This window comes from Centroberyx affinis, unplaced genomic scaffold, assembly GCF_046629955.1.
Source record: "Centroberyx affinis isolate AG114_WGS23_722 - 3 ecotype Tasmania unplaced genomic scaffold, CSIRO-AGI_Caff_v1 ptg001623l_1, whole genome shotgun sequence".
NCBI lineage: Eukaryota > Metazoa > Chordata > Actinopteri > Beryciformes > Berycidae > Centroberyx > Centroberyx affinis.
The window spans coordinates 82868-105398 of NW_027280063.1; the positions used below are offsets into that span (position 1 = coordinate 82868).

Below are 22531 nucleotides of genomic sequence, written 5' to 3' on the forward strand. Positions count from 1 at the left end.
TACTTTGCACCCAGTATACACAGCTTGGCGATCATATTTTCATTATATGGACTGTTTTCTTCAGAATATTTACAGATGTCTTTGCTGGTCGTCTTTCTGTGACACATTATTTGAAGAGTTTTGATCCAAAATGAACAAACGCTATGAAGAACTTAATGGATATATAGTGTTTTGGAGATGAAGTAACGCATCAGAAGACGTACTGTCTATTAAAGTTCACAGATACTCTATCCAGAGGACCTTTAAGCTAAAGGTCAGTGGAAGTGCACAGAGCCCTAATGACATTTGAATCCAACTTGAGTCACTGTTGTGCTAAAACATAGAAACTGCAAGTCTATTGCTTCAGTTCCCTTCCCTGTCGAACCCCCTTGTCTTCTTTAACTGTCTTTTACTGCAGTTGCGAAAGAACTAACACCATAACATATCATGGTATATATCAGTAGGCTTCAAAACTCCCTTCAAACCAAATCATATCACTTATTTTGATGTAATAGTGGGTGAAATATACTGAAAAAATGTGTGATTACAAGGCTGATGTACATACTTGTTCAGCTGTGAGTGACCAGTTCACTCAAAGCATCAAAATTCAATTGTCCTGCAAAAAAAACTTACAGCAGAGTGTCTTAAACTATGTAAAAAGTAGGATTTTTTCTACACAATACACTTCATTTTTCCTCACACAAGGTGTTGAGAAAGGTGTGTCCCTATTCTCACCATACCATACTGTTCTTATGTTCATGCATTGTGCAAACAAAGCCACACTAACAGGAGGCTGAAGCCCATTTGTTATAATATAGGGAAGTTTAGCCAAGAGATTTCATATGATTTAAGTCTTGAGTTGCACTTGTCCAACATGTTGCAAGGCTTTTTGGATAAATGAATAAAAGAGCAGATAGATGTGTTTGGCTTGTGCAGGACTAGACTGTGTCAGAGTCTACAGCTGTCACCGGATACCCCCTCGCCCATCCCCAAATACACACACACACACACACACACACACACACACACACTCTTCTTCCACTCTGCTGAACTCACAAATAGATCCTCTGGCTCTGGGAATGAAAAGGACTTGGCTGGTAATGAGGTCGCTCACACACTGCCCGTCCTCCGCCCGGCACACACACCCCACTGCTGCCTGCTGAGAACGGACCAGGACCCAACATGTCGGACCAGTCTGCGTTTGACACGGACGTCTGGACCCTGACCCGGTTCGTCATGGAGACCGGTCGGCAGGCCAAGGGGGCGACCGGCGAGCTCACCCAGCTCATCAACGCCATGCTGACCGCCATCAAGGCCATTTCCTCCGCTGTGCGCAAGGCGGGCCTGGCCCACCTGTAAGTACTGAGCAGCAACTTATTGGGGATCAATATTCTGTTCAGATATACAGCATTACATAACTGATAGATGGAACATGATAGATATCTGTGATCAGCTGTGCTAGATTCTTTAGAGGTCTGATTAATCGTGAACTGGGAAACCACAGAAACATGTGCATCACCAATGTTTTGATCTTTCATAACAATAATAATGTGATACTTTATTGATCCCTGCAATTCTCTTTTCTCTTGCATCCCCTCATAGAGAGGTCAGAGGTCAGGGTCAGTATCCCTGGATGCTGGTAGGGATTCAGTGTCTTACCCAAAAACACAGGGCTTTATAAGTTAGAAGTGGAGTTTCCCTAGCATTTGTTAGTAATCAAAGTTAAATGTCATGAGGAAGAAAACCATGTACAGTCCTACACAGTGATGCAGTGAAACAGGAAACTGCGTGGAAGATGGTGCAAGTGATTTTCAGCCCCATTCACTTGCGCTACAATTGCTGCCATCTATATAAAAGCCTCTCTGTAAAACTGTGTCAAACAATGTCACTGGTTTTGGAAGCTGGTGTGTCTAAGGTAGCTGGCATTTCAAAGCCTAATGACCCCAATGGCTAAGGGGGCCTTTAGTTTTTAGCCTTGGCTTTGGGCTCATGGGAGGTTTAATAGCAGCAACAGCATTAATAAGAACTTTATTTATAGAGCACTTTTCAAAGAGTGCAAAATTGCAGTGAATAGCTTCATAAAACAATGAATTAAACTGAAAAAGTGAGTTTTTTTAACAGAGATTTGATAGAAGACAGTGAGCCTGCGAGCTTTAGGGACTCGGGGAAATCGATCCATAACCGAGGGGCCTTAATTCAAGTAAAGGCCTGACACCTGTAGTTTTATTCCTTCAGGAGATCTCAGGAAACAGAGTGATTTCCTTAATGACCTGAGGCTGTTTCTCTTCATAAGGTGATAAAAAGATCAGGAATATCTGCAGTGGCTGAACAGGGAACCGCTTTAGAAGTCGACCAGAAAACATTCAGACGTTGAATAGATGTTGATACGACGGCCTGCAGCAGGGGTGAAACCCAGTGTAAATAAAACTCTAAAATGACAGTTGAGACATCTGTAGCCGTCCATAGCTGTTCTTTATTTTGTGAAGTCAGGACCTTCCTGATATCACTTCAGTCAAGTCAAGTCAAGTCAAAGTTTATTTGTATCGCACATTTAAAACAACCACAGTTGACCAAAGTGCTGAACAGGCTTACAATACCAAAATAAACAAATATAAAAGTAAATAACACATAAGAAAACACATAATAGAAGATGAGGTCAAGGTGTCAAGCTCAACTCAAATTAAATGCCAACGAGAAGAGGTGGGTCTTAAGCAGAGACTTAGAGGTTTCTAGGGTCTGAGCAGTTCTTATATGAAGAGGTAAGCTGTTCCAGAGATTAGGGGCAGCCACCGCAAAGGCTCGGTCACCTCTGTTTTTGTGCCTAGATCTCAGAAAACATCCAAGAGCATCCGGTTGGTCGACCTCAGTGCTCTAACTGGAGTATGATGATGCAAGAGTTCTGCCAGATAAGGTGGCGCCAGCCCATTTAAAACCTTAAATACAGGCAATAAAATCTTAAAATCAATCCTGAAACAGACAAGAAGCCAGTGGAGGGAGGCCAATACTGGTGTGATGTGATCACACTTTCTTTTTCCAGTTAGAAGACGAGCGGCTGCATTTTCTACTAAGAGACGACTGATCTACACCCACATACAAAGAATTACAATAGTCTAACCTAGAGGTAATAAAAGCATGAATAACTCTCTCGAAATCCTTGGGAGAGAGATAGGCCTTTACCTTGGCTAAAAGTCTTAACTGAAAAAAGCTAGTTTTGACAACTGAACTAATCTGTTTTTATTGAATTTGAAACTTTAAAACAGTTTCCAAAGCTGTTTCAATATGAATTTTACTGTGTTATAATATCATAGTGTGAAAATGTTGTGCTAGTTTGGATTGGACGTTGATCTTGGCCGCCTCCTGCACGTATCAAAACATTTTAAATGTAATGCAACATTTAAAATCAAATTGTTTCTGACTTCACCAGCTAGTGACCTTTGGCTGATTCCACAGTAAGGTGCATTTCAACAAAAGTAATAAAAGAATGGGTCGCTTTTTTCAGTGTCAGCAGGAAATAAAACTGACTTTATCTCACAGATATTTCTTAAATGGTAAAATTGAGATTGCACAACCTTTTTGATTTGATTGTCGATGTTTACCTCCCAGTCAGAAGTAACCCAGTGACCCATTCTTTGTTGAGGAATTGACATTGGAGAGCAGCCAGTGTTCCTGAGAATGAATTCTGTGGATTCACTGAGCATAAAAATACTCGTGTTTCATTGTGCTGGATAGAATTTAGAGACAGCCAAGATTTAATGTCTGCAAGGGAGGATAGACTACTGGAATCAACAGGTTTTAGGTGTATAATTATATGCCATCAGCACTATCTTGATCTCATATAGAATTATCTTATATTAGATTATGTGGCCAAAGGGAAGTGGTGTAGAGAAAGCAAACCAGGGCCCAAAATGGTACTTAATAGATGAGAATGAGTTTCCCAAGCTGACTGAAAACTATCTCTCAGAGTGAACAAGAGGGGAGTATCAGTGTTTTAAAGGCCTGAGATGCAGCAAGAGATGGATAAGAGGAGCTAGCTAAGCCTTAAAAGTGGAAGGTAAAATGTAAAATCAGTTCTATAACTAACAAGGCAAACAGTGTCTAGATGCTAAAACAGGGCTAATATGAACCCATCTCTGATGAAAGAAAGGATGCACTCGTGTTGCAGTATTGTTTTGCAGCAGAGAGAGAGACAGAGAGACAGAGAGAAAGTGTTGGACTGTAAAACGAGAAGCTTTCAATGAGTGGAACATTAACAAATGATGTTAGTGTCTACAGTCTAAATGGCCTTTTCCCTTTCAGTGTGTTTGTCTGTAATCCAACACAAAATCACCTGTTTTTTCATGAAAACGATCTGTAATCTGATATTGCGTCTGTTACACTGACAGTGTTACGGATTATAATTTGCCTTTTGTTGTAATAAGATCACTGCAGTTCCATTATCCATTACATCTAATCTATTTCTTGCCTGAACATTATAGTGTTGCAGGTCCAGTCTGTTTAGCTTGCTGCCGGCCTTGTGCACAGCGATAAATGATAGAGACAGCTGGTGTGTTAAGGTGAAGGCCGGCAGCAGGCATGTACAGGAGGAATGGCTTTACAGGTGAACATAAATAACTCAGGCCAGCTAACTTACATGCAAGAAGAAATGTTTCTGCGTGGTTTGGACAGAAAAATGCAAAATAGATCCAGTGTTTTTCATGGTCGCTTCATGAATCTGTGTACTTGTATGTCACATTCAGGTTTAATAACAACAGAGAGAGAGGGAGACTTTATATGCATGTCTTTAAAGACACATTTCACCTACTTACCCAGTGTCTAAAAAAACAAATCCAATTCCTTTCTGAAATCTAGAGGTCCAGAGTTGATCTTCCCACAGTAACACTGAACACACTGTTCCACATTAAGGAGAATCACTGAAGCCAAGCCAACTCAGCAATAATGAATCATTATTTGCCGAAGCGGCCACACGTTGAAATTATGTAACCAAACTCAAATCAACTTTGTCTGAAACTAAATGGAGATGATTGATGGTCACAAACCGACCAATGGTGTTTCAGTGTTAGTAGAGTCTAATGTTTGCGCGTTAAGACATGAGGTAAACTCTTGAACTTTGCCCTACAGGCCAAGACTGACCTGCCAGGGCAACAGAGGAACTGTTTCAATATGACATATTGAAAAATACTAAACTAAACCTTTAAACCATGATCTGATGCACTGTTTTGTTTTTTATAACCCTCCAGCATTTTAACAGATACAATTTTGCTGTTGGCCCTAGGCTTCGACCGATATGGGTTTTTGAATACTGCTATTTGTCTGTCAGTGTCTGTCAGCAGAGTTGCGTGTCTGACTGAATCCCGGCTGTTGATTGGTCCGTGCAGGCAGGGCATGGCGGGCTCGGTGAACGTGACGGGGGACGACGTGAAGAAGCTGGACATCCTGTCCAACGACCTGGTCATCAACATGCTGCAGGCCTCCTACGGCACCTGCTGCATGGTGTCAGAGGAGAACAAGGAGCTCATCGTCACCCCCAAGGAGAAGAGGGTGGGTGGGTGTGAACCGAGAACTACACACTGCATGGTGATGACGGGTCCCGAGCTTTTTTACTGAGACATTGTAGATTCGTCCTATTTGCCCACATTTCCCTGTGGGATTAATGAAGTTTAATTTAAGTTAAATTCTGGTGTTGGGTATGGATACTGGAAATCTCACTGACAGACAGAAAGTGACGAATCCAAACTAAATCAAAGTGAGCGCTCTGTCCAGAGAAAGCTGGACTCATCAGCCACAGTTTAACCTGCTGATTTTTTTTTTTTTCACCTCCACCAGCTGCTGAAAAGAAGAAATTTAGGTCAGAGGAGTGTACAGTTTACTGATATCTCCTTAAATGATTTCTGGATAATGAAGTCCTTCAAACTTTAAAGAAATTCAAACAGTTACCTCTCAGTTACTTCAGGCTGCCAAGTGTAAACCTCCAAAAAGATTCACATTAGCCAATAATTTAGCTTTTTTTTTGTACTAGGGAAACATCCAAAAATACTTTTGAAAACAATAATCATAATAATAAACTTTTTTTTTTCATAGTAACGTTTCTATGTGAAGTGCTTTACATAGATTAAAATAAAATAGATAAAAACAAATACAAGACATGATTTTTGTCATAATATATTGCAAAACCCTATTCTTTAGGTGCAATAACAGTGAACAAAATAATTATTCATTTTCATTGCGGCAACATCTTATCTGAACTGAAATGAGAGTGAAACTAAAGTCTATTTGTTGAACTAACTGGGACGTCCTGAAACTGTCAAAGCAGCCAGTGCTGCCTGACATCTGGGCTCATTTTCCTAAAAGCCTCCAGACCAGAGGGGGGATGGAGGGACTGTTAGGTCAGACTGACGAGTCTGAACTGATCACACATGAAACCTCATGCTATGTAATAAGCCTGAAATACACAGAGTAGCACTTAACTAATGCAAGGTATATTCTGCTTATGAGTTTCAGAACATCTTTACAGTGTGTACATGTCACATAGAGTACCATTCATCCAGAATGTTGAATATGAGCCACTCAGAGTACATATGCATATATCATACAAATATATCAGCGTACATATACTTATATCATACAAATATATCAGCGTACATATACTTATATCATACAAATATATCAGCGTACATATACTTATATCATACAAATATATCAGCGTACATATACTTATATCATACAAATATATCAGCGTACATATATAATATATAATACCAAAAAATAATTCTGAAGTAAAACTAATACTAAAACTAATACAACAGTATACTACAGTGCATACTATAGAATAATGCAGTAAACTAATATTCTTCCAATCACTATGGATTGTACTGCACTATACTATGCTGTAGTAAATACTGTAGTACAGTGTAGTATTCTTCAAATTACTACACTTAGACTATTACTGCACTTTACTACACTATAGTAAATACTGTAGTGTCGTATATTGCAGTCTTTCTCAAATTACCCTAGGATCCACAATACTACAACATACAATAGTAAATACAATAGAATAAGTTAACCTAAGTGTAACTACTGCAGTAGAACTGCAATACACAACATACTGTACTACAGAGTAATGGTTTATTACTGTATAATTGTACTTATGATTCCATAAATACACCATGATGCTGTACATGCTGCAGTAAATAAAAGTTCTTAAGACTTCCAAAAGATCTTGCAAAATGTTTAAGGAATCTAAATCTTTATCTTTAAAGTCTGGTAACAAGTTGTTTTCTGACAGTTTGATGTTGAATAAATAAAAAAAATGTGAAATTGCCCCCATGGACTTCAAGTCTGCTGAATAAATATTGCATGCTGAATAACTGGATGACACACCTGGCTGCCCAGCATTAAACTACCTGTAAATTATTCAGCATTGACTGAGAGAGTTGTCCAGAAATACTTTAAAGCCTGCAGCAACAACTGGATGACTCACTCTGGATGAAACTTCAGTTCATATTACTCAGTATTTTCATTTTATATGTATTATTTCTGCTTTTTTCTCCACTAACTCTATCTGGTACCTAAATGTGATAATTACTTGGAAGAAAAAAGGTTTTATGGTAACACATGATGATAAGTGATAAGTGATAAGTGTAGGAAAATAACACTTTTTAAGTTCAAGACAGCCACCTGTGGAGAAAAACATTTAATTCTATCACTTTTTGTCAGAGGTCAACTTTGCTCGAGACCCAAGTCACATCTCAAGTCTTGAGGCACAAGTCTCAAGTCAAGTCTCAAGTCTAAATGTAGAACATCAAGTCAAGTCAGAACAAATCAAGAGTCCAGGATCAATTTAATATCTTAAAGAAAACGAAATATCTAGGACTTTTCAATGCAATATGGTTTTAATAGGATAAAAAATTGGTAAGAGCATCATGAGTTTGATTTCTATAATCAGTTTCAGCTTCAATAAATTCCAATCATTCCATACAAATTTAGAAAACAGAATTTAAATTCAGTCGTCTGCTGCAACAAATCTCATCACTTTCAATCTGAGTCATTTACACAAACACAAGATCTCAAGTCAAGACTTTAGAAACCTTTTCAAGTCATCAAAGCACAAGTCAAAGTCAAGCCAAGTCTCACGTATTCTCTTTATGCATCAGGTCAAATCTCATGCAATTACAATTGTGACTTGTGAATTGAGAGCATTTACTAGCAAGAACTTCATATTGTTGAATTTGAGGATAATCTTCAAGGCAAGACTTCAACTTCTATAAGGATTTCTCTGCTTTTTCTTCAGTAAAGTGTTTGTTTACGCCTTCCATCACTGCTCCTGTCTCCATAATAATCTTTACCTCATGTTTTTTTTTTCCTCACAGGGAAAGTATGTGGTGTGTTTCGACCCGCTGGACGGCTCCAGTAACATCGACTGCTTGGCCTCCATCGGCACCATCTTTGCCATCTATAAACGAGTGAGTCTGACCTGCAGAGACACACAAGCCAGGTGCTGAAAGGCCTGCTGCTATCAGCATGTGCTCATATTTGCTGCTGTTGAGTAAAAAAAACCCACATATCTGCAGGTTTTTCAAGGAATGAGGAAAAGAATGTCGGTTTTTGTCATTCATATCCATGTATTTTGGACATTATGCAACAGGGTTTTAAGAGGTTTCAAGGAGCCAAAGGTCATGAAACTCACCCAACACATAAAGCATGCACTGTACCAGCAAAGGACACAAAACCTTTTTCAGTCAACATAACATTGAATAATACAGTCAAGTTCATGCTTTTTTTTTTTTAAAGTAAAAATTTCCGTGAGGAACAAAGTTGCCAGTCATTATCTTGTGTATAAAATGATAAAGTCTCAAATAAGGATATAGGACTAATTACATCTAATGCAGTTTCACATTTATTCCAAATTCAAATTCCACAGGTCCATTTACAAAAGAGGTGGAAATATGTATATGGGATGTAGTCAAAATAAATAAGTAAATACAGTAAGTCAACAAGTAAGTACATACATACATACATACATACATACATACATACATAAAATAGAGTATAATATATAGAAATGTTTTAGAAAATAACAAGAAATGATGAGATAAGTACATTGATTAAATATTAAAAAGTGTAGGGAGAGTAAAAGAGGTGAAAGTGAATATATATATATGTATATATTATAAATATACAGATACACAGCTCGACTGTAAGTGCAGTAACACTGTCAAAACACAGGAGAGTGCTGCTGTCCAGCTAATCCAAGTTTATAATCAACTCAAACTGCGGTCACAATAACAGGAGTTCATACACAGCATCCTACTGTAGAAACTGATTTAAGGCCTATATGGTCATGTGTGCTGACCAGGAATCAGTACCGCTATACATATTATAGACATTATATGTATAAATAGGTTTGTCCATATGTGGAATTTGTCTTGCTCATATAGGTCATGTTAAACATGACACAACACAAAATTATGAAAGCAGTGTGTGTGAAAACATACAGAACAGAAAACAAACAGCAAAAAAAAGCTGTACACATGAGTTTGGTATAGACAGAGTATAACTAGGTATTTTATAGGTTATAGTTTTTGTTTGTTGTTGTTTTGTTTTGCTTTGTTTGTATGTGGTACAGTGAGATCTGCCCTCTAAGTGGATGTCTGTTCTGACTTTTCAAAATAAAATAAATAAAACTTCACAATAAATACATACATAAATAAATATGTATAAATAGATACCTATACAGCCAGTACAGCGGTGACTGGCTGTGATTTAGATTGAATTTACCATTGGAGTCAAAATATGACTTTCTCACATGTTGCCTCTCTGTACTTAGAAGCTTGTAATTCATAACGGTAAAGAGAAATCAAGTCGGTGTTCGCGGGGTTTGTACAATAGACTCTACACAGTGGATTTTGCAAATCTCATTCAGTTCTGAGCGTCCAGTCCTGTAAGTGACAAGGCCTTATCTGACCCCTTGCCTCCCAAATCAAGATTGTTTTCAGCACATGCAGAATTGTTGTGACGTCACTTTGTCCACTGATTCCACCACTTTTGCAGTAAAATATATTTCTCAAATCATAATATCTCAAAAACTAAAGCCCTTTGGATGATTTGCTGCTCCTCTACTGGTTTATCACTCAGTTTTCTTCTTCTTTTTTATTACTACCATCAGCATCAGCATCAGATATACAAAATTATTCAAAAGCATAAATGGAGTAACAGAACAGTAACAAAGAATAACAGACATACAAATATACAACGCCAGGGGTTACAAACAAAGTTTGACACAAACAAATACAAAATGAAAATGGTGCAGTAAAAATTATATTAAGATGTTAAATTTGGAGCACAAATTTAAAGTTTTCACAGCTTTTCTATTGCATGAGGTAGATAATGTTCTAATGTAGGACTCTGCTTCCTTTTTAAAGGTAGAGAAAAAGGGCTTAGTTTTTAACACCTTACATTTATGGATATAAAACCTGGCCAGCAATATCGTGAGATTACACAGAAAAAAATCATTTTCTAATTCTTTCCTATAATTTGTAGAACCAAACAATACATCCTTCAGGCAAAGTACAAAAGCATCATAGATAGAGTCCTCAGTTTTCCTCTCTGTGTTTCCCTCCTCGGCCGGTCAGCTGTCGGAGGACGAGCCCACGGAGAAAGACGCCCTGCAGCCCGGCCGCAGCATGGTGTGTGCCGGCTACGCCCTGTACGGCAGCGCCACGCTGGTGGCCCTCAGCACCGGGGCCGGACTCAACTTCTTCATGCTCGACCCTGTGAGTGCTGAAGTCTGTGTGTGTATGTGTGTTTTTTTTTTTATCTCGGTGAAATGAAATATCTTTATCGTTCCATAGAGATCTGTGAGTCATAAGTGATGGTGGGATGACAGGAGATGAGGTGAAACTTGTTGTGTTGAAGTGAGAAAAGGTTAAATGTGAATGAGAGATGTGTATGAAGGTGATGATAGACAGGCAACTTTTTAGGGCCAATTTGGTGCAAAAATTTCCTGGCAATTGGCAATGAGGGCAATGGGCAATGGCAACTGACAGATTTGAGTGAAATTGGATGAAATAACAGATACTGCTGCCATCACTGTCATCTTGGCCTCCTCTTCTCTACTGAAAATGTATTAATTTAATAATTTTAATAATTTCATAACGTGTATTACAGGCGCATGTACAGCTTTGGCATCCAACAGCTAGCTAGCCTGCTAGATTAAATAAAAACAGCTATTATTTCCTAGCGGTGTTTTCTATTTAGTAGGAGTTGGACCATTTTGAACATATTTTAGGCTGAGGACAGATCACCTGACAAATTTTCTTCTCTCTGATTGGTTGATGTTGATTCCTTGCCAGCAAAGCTTGCTCTTGGCTCAAGCTTGGCTAGATTTCAAACTCAAAAAACATATTTCCTAATTTCCCCAAATTTGCCCCCCAAGATTTGCCCATGTTTCATCACCTTTTAGTGTTTTGTCAGTCTTCCACTGCCTGCTTCTTCCTCTATCATTATTATTCTGCTCATAATAACATCACTGCTCTTCCCTTAGTGTCTGCCGCTGTTATTGTTTCTCCTGTCATATGGTTTTATTGCCCTGTAGCTTATTTTGTTTGAGTAAACTTGTATTATCCTGTCAATCATTCGTCCATTCTGCAGGACAAACAGCGCTGGAGCGGAGGGCGAACCCGCCTGAACTCACGTTTATATGCCGGAATTGAGTTTACCACCTTTTTATGCTGATATAAAACTTTATGATGCAAAATTTCATAGCATAAATCAGATTAAGTAGTATCAAACTGATGAGTTGAGTGGAGATAGGGTCTTTTAAGGCAAAAAAATAAGCACACATTAATGCTTTTCAGAGGATATAAGTGATTTTTGTTTACCTTATGATGATGAGACTGGAGGTCAGAGTTCACCCGCCTTTTACTTACCCCTTCATCACTGAGTACAAGCCTTATCCAAGGAGGTTCTATATTAACCTTATCACCTTCTACACTCACATGACTTGCTGATATGTTATACTGCGTCTTATCCTACACACATTTTTAATAGATTTCACAGGATTTATTTTCATATGTAAACGTTGTGTTTGCTCCTCACTCAGGCGATCGGCGAGTTCATCCTGACGGAGAGGAACGTGACGATCAAACCCAAGGGGAAGATCTACAGTCTGAACGAGGGCTACGCCAAGTACTTCCACCCCTCCATCAACGAGTACCTCAAGCACAAGAAGTACCCCGAGGTGACACACACACACACACACACACACACACACACACACACACACAAACACACAATCAGTGCGAATATGCTCAAAAGGAATCACTAGTTGTTAGAATATGGATACCCCATATCCCTAAAGAAAGTGTTTCTACAACCAGATTTTACATATTTACACAATTAATCAATTTATGGACTACACCACACACACACACACACACCTGACACACAAATACACACAGCATTGATCAGCTGTCCTGTTTTGTGTTTTGAATTTGATCCCTTGAACCAAAGCTGTACAACAACAGCACTCTGTTGAAACAAGCCTCGTCTCCTCAAACAGCGTCTACAGCTACTTCTGCTGACACTCGCTGTATTAATGCTTAATCCTCAGGCAGAGTTTCAAACAAACAGCCGTCTCATCCTCATCATGTGAGTCCTGACAAAGCGTTTCCCATGGTAGGATGAGTTCACATGAATACCTCTGGATGGTTGCACAAAACATGCCGAGTTTTTCTGCTAAGAATTTCAGCAAGTTGGAGTTTTAGTTCAGAGGTCACAAAATGCTGACAGCACAGAAATTAGGCTACTGTTAGCCTTGGTTAGCATTTCGTGACCCTCAATCAAATCACTTTTTTATAGTGTTGCAGTCAACAGAAACACAAAGATATATCAGTGACAACACCTGTACTGTGTTATACTCTATGTTGAACTAAATAAGTCACAGAGTCGGAGGCAACAGAAAGGTGGCTTCTTAACATTGCTGGTACTGTTGAGAACCGATCTGCGATGAAGCAGAAGTACGTCAGCCATGTTTGTGAAAAGAGTCAATTTCAACAACAGGTCAACATTTCTTGGACGCAGAGCTGCTCTGGAGACAGAAATAATCTCATTGGATGAGTTAAACATCAGTGGGCGGAGCCAAAGAAACAGTTTTTCTGGCTTAGTAACGTTAGCTGAAGTCCAACGAAAAAGACAAAAGTAAGAGAGGAGGAAGCTAATATTATGAAGCCTAGCGTTCTGCTGCTAACTGAAAAAATGCAATTTATCCACACTAAGTTATCTAGGTTAGCTAGTTAGCTAGCTGACCTTCCAAGTTCAAACTAGCCATACTAGCCTATAGCTAGCGAGGTAAACTAGTTAGCTAGCTGCTGATATCATGAATGTTATGGTCATGAATGAATGAAAAAGAAACTTCATTGCCATTTTTATTTCTATTCCTTCTTTGCCATTCACGGTTGTTCTTTTATATGAAAATGGCGCAGATTATCGTTTTAAATTAAGATTAAGCTCATTTAGAGTAAGTGCGTATGCGTAATGTCAAACTACCGCAGGCCAAGCATGTGATTGGCTGTCGGTGAGCGTGCGGAGCGGACAGCTGGTCAGCTGAGCTGCAGGATGGCGACACGGCCGCAGGAAGCAGCCTGTTCCTCAGGAAACAGGAGGCGCTCATCTACTCATCTCACGATGCACACTCAGCGCTTTTCTGGAGCTGTCACAAACATCAGTATTGTTGTTTAGTCATCAGCACCTCGAGTAGGGCTACACTGATGTATTGATTTGCCTATATACCAAGTTGATATTAGTCTTTTATTGAATATTGAATATTAGCCAGTCATGTCTGGAAAACATGCAATAAATTAATTCTTCATGTCGAGGTTGTAATGTTTCCCAGAGCTAATAACCCTAAAAGAATGTCATTAGTCTGGGTTTGGGCTGATATGGTGATATGGTTTAAATCAATATCACAATCACAACCATGAGGATCTTCTTCGATATCAATATATATTACGATAAGGCTTATGTATGCACGTTCATCGCATTGAACTGTCAAACAAAACAATAATATTCCTTAAAATCAGGGTTTTTAAATAAAATGTGCTCGTTATCACCAATTTAGACGACAGAATATATCACTATATCAAAATATCTCCATATCATCATGATGTCATTCCACTGAAAGTGACAGTAAAACAATAATGTTGAATTATTGCCCAGCCCTAGACTGGGTTTCAGTGAAGAGTTTTAGTGTCCCATGATGATCTAGATGCTGTTTCAGAGGCTTTTCCACCCTGAGAAAAAGAAAATTTGGAATACCTGTAATATGTTTGGCATGAAAATTAGACAAATTTAAAAGCTGTCACAAAATACCATCTGTTGGCGGCCTCTGTACAAAAATATCAGTATCAGCCAAAAATCCATATGAGTCAAACCCCAGGCTCCATGTTCCGCTTCAGTTAAACCATGATGAGCGCTGCACAGTAATGCAACAGTAATCCTTCTGTTACTCATTGTCAAGTGAGTATGGGGTTATGAAATGGGAACAAGTTGCCTAAGAAGGATGTATTGGGGCCAAAATGTTGCTGAGGGAGCGGGAATCCAGTGTCTGTGCGGTTATTTTTTTTACTTTTTCATTATCTCATCTTTTGCATTAAAACCACACTGGTCAGTATTTCAGATGGGCATTCACTGCCTCTTTGCTGTGTGTAATGATGTGGAAATAGACTGGCTATGCTCCTAGACAGTGGTTCAACCTTTTTGGCCTATGATCCCTATGATAAAATGAAGCGGTGCCTACTTATGATGAGCGGTGAACAGTTCAACCAAAGAATGATTTTCCCCTTTCAGGTTGTTTCATTTGATTATCAGATAGAGACTGAAAACTATTCAGTATTTTACAAGAAAAAAAAAGCAAAAATTACAGAAAAATCAGACATACTGTAATAATATTTTTTTGCCTGTATTTAGCAGAGACAGACAGGAAAGACTGGGAGAGAGAAGGGAATGACATGTGACAAAGGTCCTGGGCCGGATTTGAATACAGGATGTTTACATGATCACCGAGCCACCAGGACATGATATGATAAGAAAATTGCATGGTAGAAATATGTTGTTTTCCTATCCCATAAATCATCTCATCCCGCCCCCCCCCCCCCCCCCCCCAAAAAAAAACTCTCTTGTGACCCCCTGGGGGATCCCGAGCCCCAGGTTAAGAACCACTGTTCTAAGGCAAAAAGTCAGAGTGAATATTGGACCTGGACTGCAGGGTTTGCTGCACCTGTCAGGAGGAGGAGAAGGGATGCAGAATCAGTTTTGTCTTTCTTGGGTAAAGTTAAAGGGTAAAAATATCTTTGTTCCATTTCAAGCCAAAAGCAGAAGTGATCTTCACACTGACTGTGCGGTTAAAACTGGCACAGCTACAGAAATATTAAGGTGCACTGCCCCTGTCAAGTCAAGCCAAGTCAAGTCAAGTCAAGTCACATCAGCTGACTATTGATTTTAGATCAGCAGTCCTGCTTCCACTGTCTTAGTCAGGATCTGACTTCCCTGTAATGTTTCGTTGAGCTTTTAGGATGTGACTAGTGTGTTTCAATATCATTTATGTACGCATTTGCTGTGACTTATTTTCACCCCCTCCCTCCCCTCCACACACACACACACACACACACACACACACACACACACACTCTATAGCTTAATTCTCTCTTCACTCCTTTTCAATTTCTGTTCCTTTTTTTTTAGGTTTCCTTTTGCCTCTGTGTGACCAGGTTGGCTTTTTTTTTTTTTAAAGTCTGTGTGAGTGTAGTGTAGTTTGGGAGGGTCTGCTTTCAGGAATTACTATGTACACACACACACACACACACACACACATACCCTTATGGTGAGTGGGACGTGACTCAGCAGGCACATGACTCTGCATCACGTTGTGCCGGTCTGAAACACGATGTTCACTTCACTGCAACTCCACTCAGACTCTACTCTTTAACCTGAGTTACAGTTTCTACTTTACTTTGTTTGTTTCATAACAGACCCATCAAATAAGAGAGGAGAGGACCTGGATGCATCTTCCATTTAAGTGTTAAGTCAAGTCAAGTTTATTTATATAGCCCTTTATCACAAGCATGACTTTAAGTGTTGAAAAGTTGCAAAACCAGTGAAATAAATGAATGCAGAAGATATTTTGATAATGAAAGATATATTCTCCACAAACCAAAATGGTTTCAAAGCTGGCCTGTTCTTGTTGTGACAGTCCAGTTGACCCAAATAATAGCAGGCCTGTTTCAGTAGGCTTATGTAAAAGCAGCGGGCCTCTTCGTTAGAGAGGCTTATTTTCTAGCTGCTGCAGGAGAACTTTGATCAGTCTGTTGTTGGCTGTTTTGTTTTCCCTCAGGATCAGGCCAGGATCGCTCTGAACACAACACATCTGCTGTGGCTTAAACTTTAAGGTGAAATTTTGGCTGGACTGGCCAGTTTTGAGAGCATTATTTTAATTTTGCTTATAACTACTGTAGTTTCCTGGAATATATAAAACAATAATGAGTAATGACTGTAAGTAATGTAGCCTATGGGTGTTTATACCAGCTGTGTGAAGCACACCGAGCACAAGATTAGCTACAAAACAAACTTAGACACTTCTCTCTATCCTTTTTGGAGTTAAATCTCAGTGGGCGGAGCCAAAGAAACAGTTTTTTTGAGGGCTAAGTAACATTAGACTGAAGCCCAGTGAAAAAGACAAGAGATAAGAGAGGAGGAAGCTAATATTATGAAGCCTAGCACTCTGCTACTAACTGAAAAATTGCAATCCAGCCATACTGTTATCTAGGTTAGCTAGTTTGCTAGCTGACCTTCAAGTTCAAACTAGCCATACTAGCCTATAGCTATCAAGGTAAGCTAGTTAGCTAGCTGCTGACCTTCAACATCATGATGCCATGGTCATGAATGAAAAAAACAAAACAATAAGTCATTGCTATTTTAAATTTTTTTTTTTTTGAGCAGTTCTTTCTTTGCCATTCAACTTTGCCAGTTAACCAACTTGCACTCTGAAATGCTGTGGCTCTTTGGCTCCGCCCACTGAGGTTTAACTCAACCAATCAGATCATTTCTGCCTCCAGAGCAGCTCTGCCTCTGAGAAATGTTTGTAGAACTAAAACTCCAACCTGCAGTCTGCAGAGGATTGTGTCTCTGTGGTGGGTCGTGACTGTGTGGGTCACTTCTCTACATCACACAGAACTGAGAGTATAAGTTACTTTCATTTCAGGTATTTAGATCCAGAGACTCTTAGCATGAGTGCAACAACAGAAAAAACTTAAATCCTTACACTGCCAACATTATAAAGCAACCAATGGAAAGGAGCTCAAGGGTCAAAACCATGACATCTTGAAAATAACAAATACGTATCAGTGGAGAACAATGATTGGTCATTTTCCTCAAGATTAGGGCAGCTAGCTGTTCCAAATAGGATGAATATTATACGATACACAAGATACTCTCATACACAATGGTCTTTTGTTTTGTTTTAGATATTTGGGGTATCCATATCTAGGCTACTGTTCCTTGTGAGCAAACTGGTGTGTGTGTGTGTGTGTGTGTGTGTGTGTAGGGTTTCACTGAACCAGTTAAAAGATCTGCAGGGTTTTCTCTTTTACATTCAAATACAGGCAGCTAACGCTCTTCTTTAATGGAAATTAACCTCCGCAAAAGGCAACTTGGGAGCGAGTTATCAAAGCGGTGAGAACACATTTCCAGGACTTCAGTTTCTGTACTGTCCATGTTCAGACTTGACTTGACCCTGACCTGCTGAGCTCCAGAGAAAACAACCAATCCCAAACACACTGTTTTCACTTCTTGAAGAAAAAGTCACTTTAGATAGGAACCGCATTGTCAACAGTCCTTTTGTGGAATACTTTAATGATTAATTATCACAGTGGGCTTGACAGGGAAACAGAGGGATCATGACAAGGCTTTGGCTGGGTCGGGATTATCTTCACTTAAAAACACATACAGGGAAATTTTCCTTAGGTGAAAAATTCTTTAGGTTTGGTACCAGAAGAGACATTTCTCTTCCAAGGTTGATGTTGAGGGAGCATTCTGCCACAACAGAATTCATTGATCAGCTGTTATTACTGAAAACAGACTTATAAAGTACTTTGCAAGCAATAAAACAAGATATGCAACAAGAAAATTCAGACATGAAGTAAAAACAGGGTTATGGAAGAATGAAATGCAACAGGAATAAAAGCTGCATAAAACGTGTTTTAAAGCACATTTCCCTGAATCATTTTGCAAAATTTGCTGCTTTTTTTTTTTTTTTGCTGTTTTTAAAGTACAAACTTTATGGTGTCAAACCTGACAAAGACGCCCCAAAATAAAAAGTCATGGATGTGACACCGAGATGAAAACCTTTTGACACATTTGACACAAACATTTGACCAAACCAAATGAAGGCTTCATATTTACTGTGATGGAAATTGTTTTCCATACTGTACAAGAATAAATGGCAGCAAATGGCTTCTAATGAAGGGAGGAAAACGAGTGCTGATATCTCCAATTATGCTGACTGTGTGCAGAAGCCAGAGAGAGAACCTGGAGACTGTTGGCACAAACTAAAAAAAACTAAAAAAACAGGTATTATCCTTTAGGATGTGAGTTAAAATTCAACACTAATTAAAAATCCAACTCACTCCATGTCACGCCCCTTGCAGGATGGCAGCGCCCCCTATGGTGCCAGGTACGTTGGCTCCATGGTGTCAGACATCCACCGCACCATCGCCTATGGAGGGATCTTCATGTACCCCGCCAACGAGAAGAGCCCCAAGGGAAAGGTAACCGGATCGAGGGCCGCATGCTCAATTCAGCATATTTTGAATGGGCTTCACAGGCCACAGGGTCATAAAATGTCCTAAAAAACAAAGTAAACCCATCAACCTTTCAACTCAAACCATGGAAATTGTTAAACTTTCACTGGATGGAGCACCGGTTCTCCGTACCACACAGATCTGAGATTATTTTTGTTTGTATTTCAGGCATTTACTTGACACTCTGTACACCCAGAATGACGTACAGTGAGTGCCGCAATAGTAAAACCTTAAATTGGAGGAGTTTTCTCTTTCCTGTGGTAAATAAAGCGCTGGTCAGGAACAGTCCAGCCTGGCCGTGAAGATAAGCTACAATCTCTCACCCATTTCCCTTGACTCTGTGACCCATTTATCAGCTGTAACAGTATTTTACCACTAAAACAAATTACTGGCAAAACATTCAAATAAATTCTAATTTTGATTTGGAGTAAGAGCATGTGGTTAGGCAAAGATGAGACACAGCAGCTTGATCCACCTGCTGAACCATGGCTTGTATATCACCAGATGAACTGTCCTGTACTATACTAACATTAGGGAACTCTGTATGTTTTAAAGAGAGCACAGTTTGTCCAGAATGGGGTTTCATAATGACCCGGATCCAAGTGACACAGTCTTTACAGAGCTTTACTGCACTTTGTCATCTGAGTGACTGTTTTCACTTTTGCAAATGTGTTACATCTATATACAGAGAGAGAGAGAGAGAGAGAAAGACAGAGAGAGAGAGAGAGATGGAGAGAGAGAAAAAGACAGAGAGAGAGAGAGACGGAGAGAGAGAGAGCGAAAGACAGAGAGAGAGAGAGAGAGAGAGAAAGACAGAGAGAGAGAAAGACAGAGAGAGAGAGAGAGACAGAGAAAGACACACAAAGAGAGAGAGACAGAAAGACAGAGAGAGAGAGAGAGAGAGAGAAAGACACAGAGAGAGAGAGAGAGAGAGAGAGAGAGAGAGAGATGTTGTAAAAACTCCAACTTTTGGTGACTTTCAGGTTTTAATTTCAGTTGACAAATCACCTGCTCCTCTATAGGATACGGAAATTCTCCAACCTTTGGGCTGATGAAACACTTTCAAAACTACTTGGATAAACTCAAAAATGCATGGCTGTCAATAAATATAAAAATAACGCTGCATTTCTTTGTTCCTGAAAAGTTGATATTTTGGAGATACCAGGTCTTCAACCCGACAGCTAAATTGTGTAACAGCTGTTGCGAAAGTGTAGAAAGTTGTCTTTACAGGAAATGCAGTTGTCATGCTGCTGGGTAAACAAAGTCATTGAAGAGCATGCATGCCTTCCTACCATAAACATACTGTATGATAAAACATTATTGCCTACTAACAGCCTTTGACTGGGTGATGGCTGATATGGATCCCAGCTAAACTTGAACGGCTGCCAAACCTGGGAGGACTTGGACCCCTTTTGGACCTACAACCTTTCACAAATCCTGTCCGAAATAATAGGAAAGCAGTATATTTGAATTCCTGAACTGACCAGTGTTCCCCTTTAAAGGAATTCTGTCATCATCTCCTCCCCCTCATGCCAGTTGAAACACAGGTGAAGTTTGTCCATATAACACACAGGGAGGCTGCCAGCACAACTCCATAGCAACCTTCTCCAAAACAACTGAGGTCAGTGGGGACCAGTTCTTCAGAGTTCCAAAAAGACCTACAGTATATTTACACCATCATTTAGTACAAATCTTAACTACAGCTGATTGATTTGCAACAAATAATGGTGTATAGGTCTTTGTATTCACAGTGTGATTGTTTGGCTGTTTTTGTTTTGGAACTCTAAGAGCAGTGGACCACGGACCCTTTTGTCCCAGGGTCCCCCATCTGATAAGACTTTTGCTTTTAGATGTTTTATTACAGAAAGTGTATGAAACCCATGACCAAAATAGTCATACATTCTGTCATTCTGTTACTTATGGATGGAATTATAGTGAAAATAAATTATTCCCCTTTTTGCTGGGGACCCCCTGGAACCCCCTCAAGGACCCCTGGGGGTCCCCAGACCCACTTTGAGAACCACTGCTCTAAAGAACAGGTCCCCATTGACTTCAGTTGTTGTACCAAGTTGTGCTGGCAGCCTCCCTGTGTGTTATATGGACTAACAAATTTCACCTGAGTTTCATTTGGCATGAGGGTGAGTAGATGATGACAGAATTTTCTATTTTTGGGTGAACTATTCCTTTAAACTCTCTCTCTCCCCAAAAGCTGCGGCTGCTGTACGAGTGCAACCCCATCGCCTTCCTCATCGAGCAGGCGGGCGGCGTCGCCACCACCGGCACCCAGAGGATCCTGGACGTCCAGCCCGAGAACCTGCACCAGCGGGTGCCCTTCGTGGTCGGCTCCTCCGAAGACGTCAACGAGTACCTGGCTTTCGTCAAGAAGCACCAGTAATGTTTCTGAAGTCAGTTCCCCTCTCAGCTTGTCTGTGGACTTCTTATAGAGCAAGAGTGGAGCCGTACTGCCATATTTATTAAATGTTAGGGATGGGATGATATGCTTTTCTCATGATATGATTCGATATGATATGATAAAAGTCTGTGCAGAATTCTGTTTATTTCTGAGCCACAAATCTTTCTAGCGATGGCATTGGCTTGCTAGAATGTAAACAACAATTTAAAAATGTCATTACAAAGTGCAAATAATATAATTTGGATGGAGAGCTTGTGAAATTGTGATGGTCAAGCTGTCTCATTTGTGATTACTACAGCAGAATAAAATGGAGCTAATATTCGATATAGCATCCCATCCCTATTACATATCCATTTTCCCATAAAAAAAGACAGTAAATTTGTTTTGTCCTGTAAAATGAGAATATTTTTGAAGGTATAAGACCATTATCAGGACGAATTCATTGTTTTAAAGAGCTGATCAACTGCAGACAGTTGCACAAGGATGTTGAATACAAGCAGAAAGAGAAAGAGAAAGAATGCAGTTCCCTATTCACTGACCATTTACATAAATCTTTATTTATCCAGGGAAGGGTTTTGCTGAGAACACCCCGGGACAGTTGGGAGTTGCCTGCCTTGCTCAAGAGCTCCTCAGTGATCGATCCGGGGATTCTGGGAACTCAATTGCAGTTACAAGCCTTCTTATCTCTAACCTTTATGAAGCAGATGCTCTGATAATGGTTTCAGACTTACAGTTTGAAAAATGGTTTGACGATTGAAATTGCACCCAATTGTGCTGTACTTTTTTTTATTATGCAAATTCTGGTGTAAAAAAAGGGATTAAAAACTACAATTTGTTATGCAGCCGTTGCAGTGTTTTTGTCTTTTACAACTGTGGTGCAAACAAGTCCACTGCTGCTTTAAATGTTGGATTAAAATAACAGGAATATCACTCTTAGAGGTATTTGTTTGTGCCATAGTTTACTTCACATAGTTCACTTCTGGTAAAAACTAAACCACCTCTATGGAAAACTCAAGTAGGTTTTCAGACACTGTTAGTTTTACACTCTAGGTTTGTTATTTTGTGTCTCGTCTGCACCTGGAAGCAAAATCACTGATCTGAGGAATACTGATGTGAAGATAGTCAACTCACATTTAAGTTCATTATTAACTGTGTGGACTTTCCTTGTTGAAGTGATCAATGGTCAACATATGCAACTTATGCTCCCAAATGGGCCAAGTGTTTAACTGTTAGTCCAGTCTATAGGCTAGTGCTAAAACAAACAGACAGGTCTCTCTCTCTCTCTCTCTCT

General features: G+C 39.6%; 1 protein-coding gene across 1 annotated transcript; it reads left to right on the forward strand.

Annotated features, from left to right (window-relative positions):
• Positions 1–1125: 1125 nt before the first annotated feature.
• On the forward strand, positions 1126–22010 carry fbp2 (fructose-1,6-bisphosphatase 2). Its single transcript, XM_071528148.1, has 8 exons — positions 1126–1334; positions 5355–5517; positions 8346–8438; positions 10608–10748; positions 12077–12214; positions 18675–18794; positions 21037–21232; positions 21807–22010. The coding sequence occupies exons 1-7, from the start codon at positions 1162–1164 to the stop codon at positions 21220–21222; spliced, it is 1014 nt and encodes a 337-aa protein (XP_071384249.1). The 5' UTR covers positions 1126–1161; the 3' UTR covers positions 21223–21232; positions 21807–22010.
• The last annotated feature ends 521 nt before the right edge of the window (positions 22011–22531 follow it).

What these genes read in the sequence shown, in the direction of transcription:
- fbp2 (XM_071528148.1), top strand. Translation starts at nt 1,162, where the DNA reads ATGTCGGACCAGTCTGCGTTTGACACGGACGTCTGGACCCTGACCCGG. An exon ending in ACTTCTTCATGCTCGACCCT is followed by an intron (nt 10,749 to 12,076) that starts GTGAGTGCTGAA and finishes CTCCTCACTCAG; the next exon opens with GCGATCGGCGAGTTCATCCT. An exon ending in AGCACAAGAAGTACCCCGAG is followed by an intron (nt 12,215 to 18,674) that starts GTGACACACACA and finishes CGCCCCTTGCAG; the next exon opens with GATGGCAGCGCCCCCTATGG.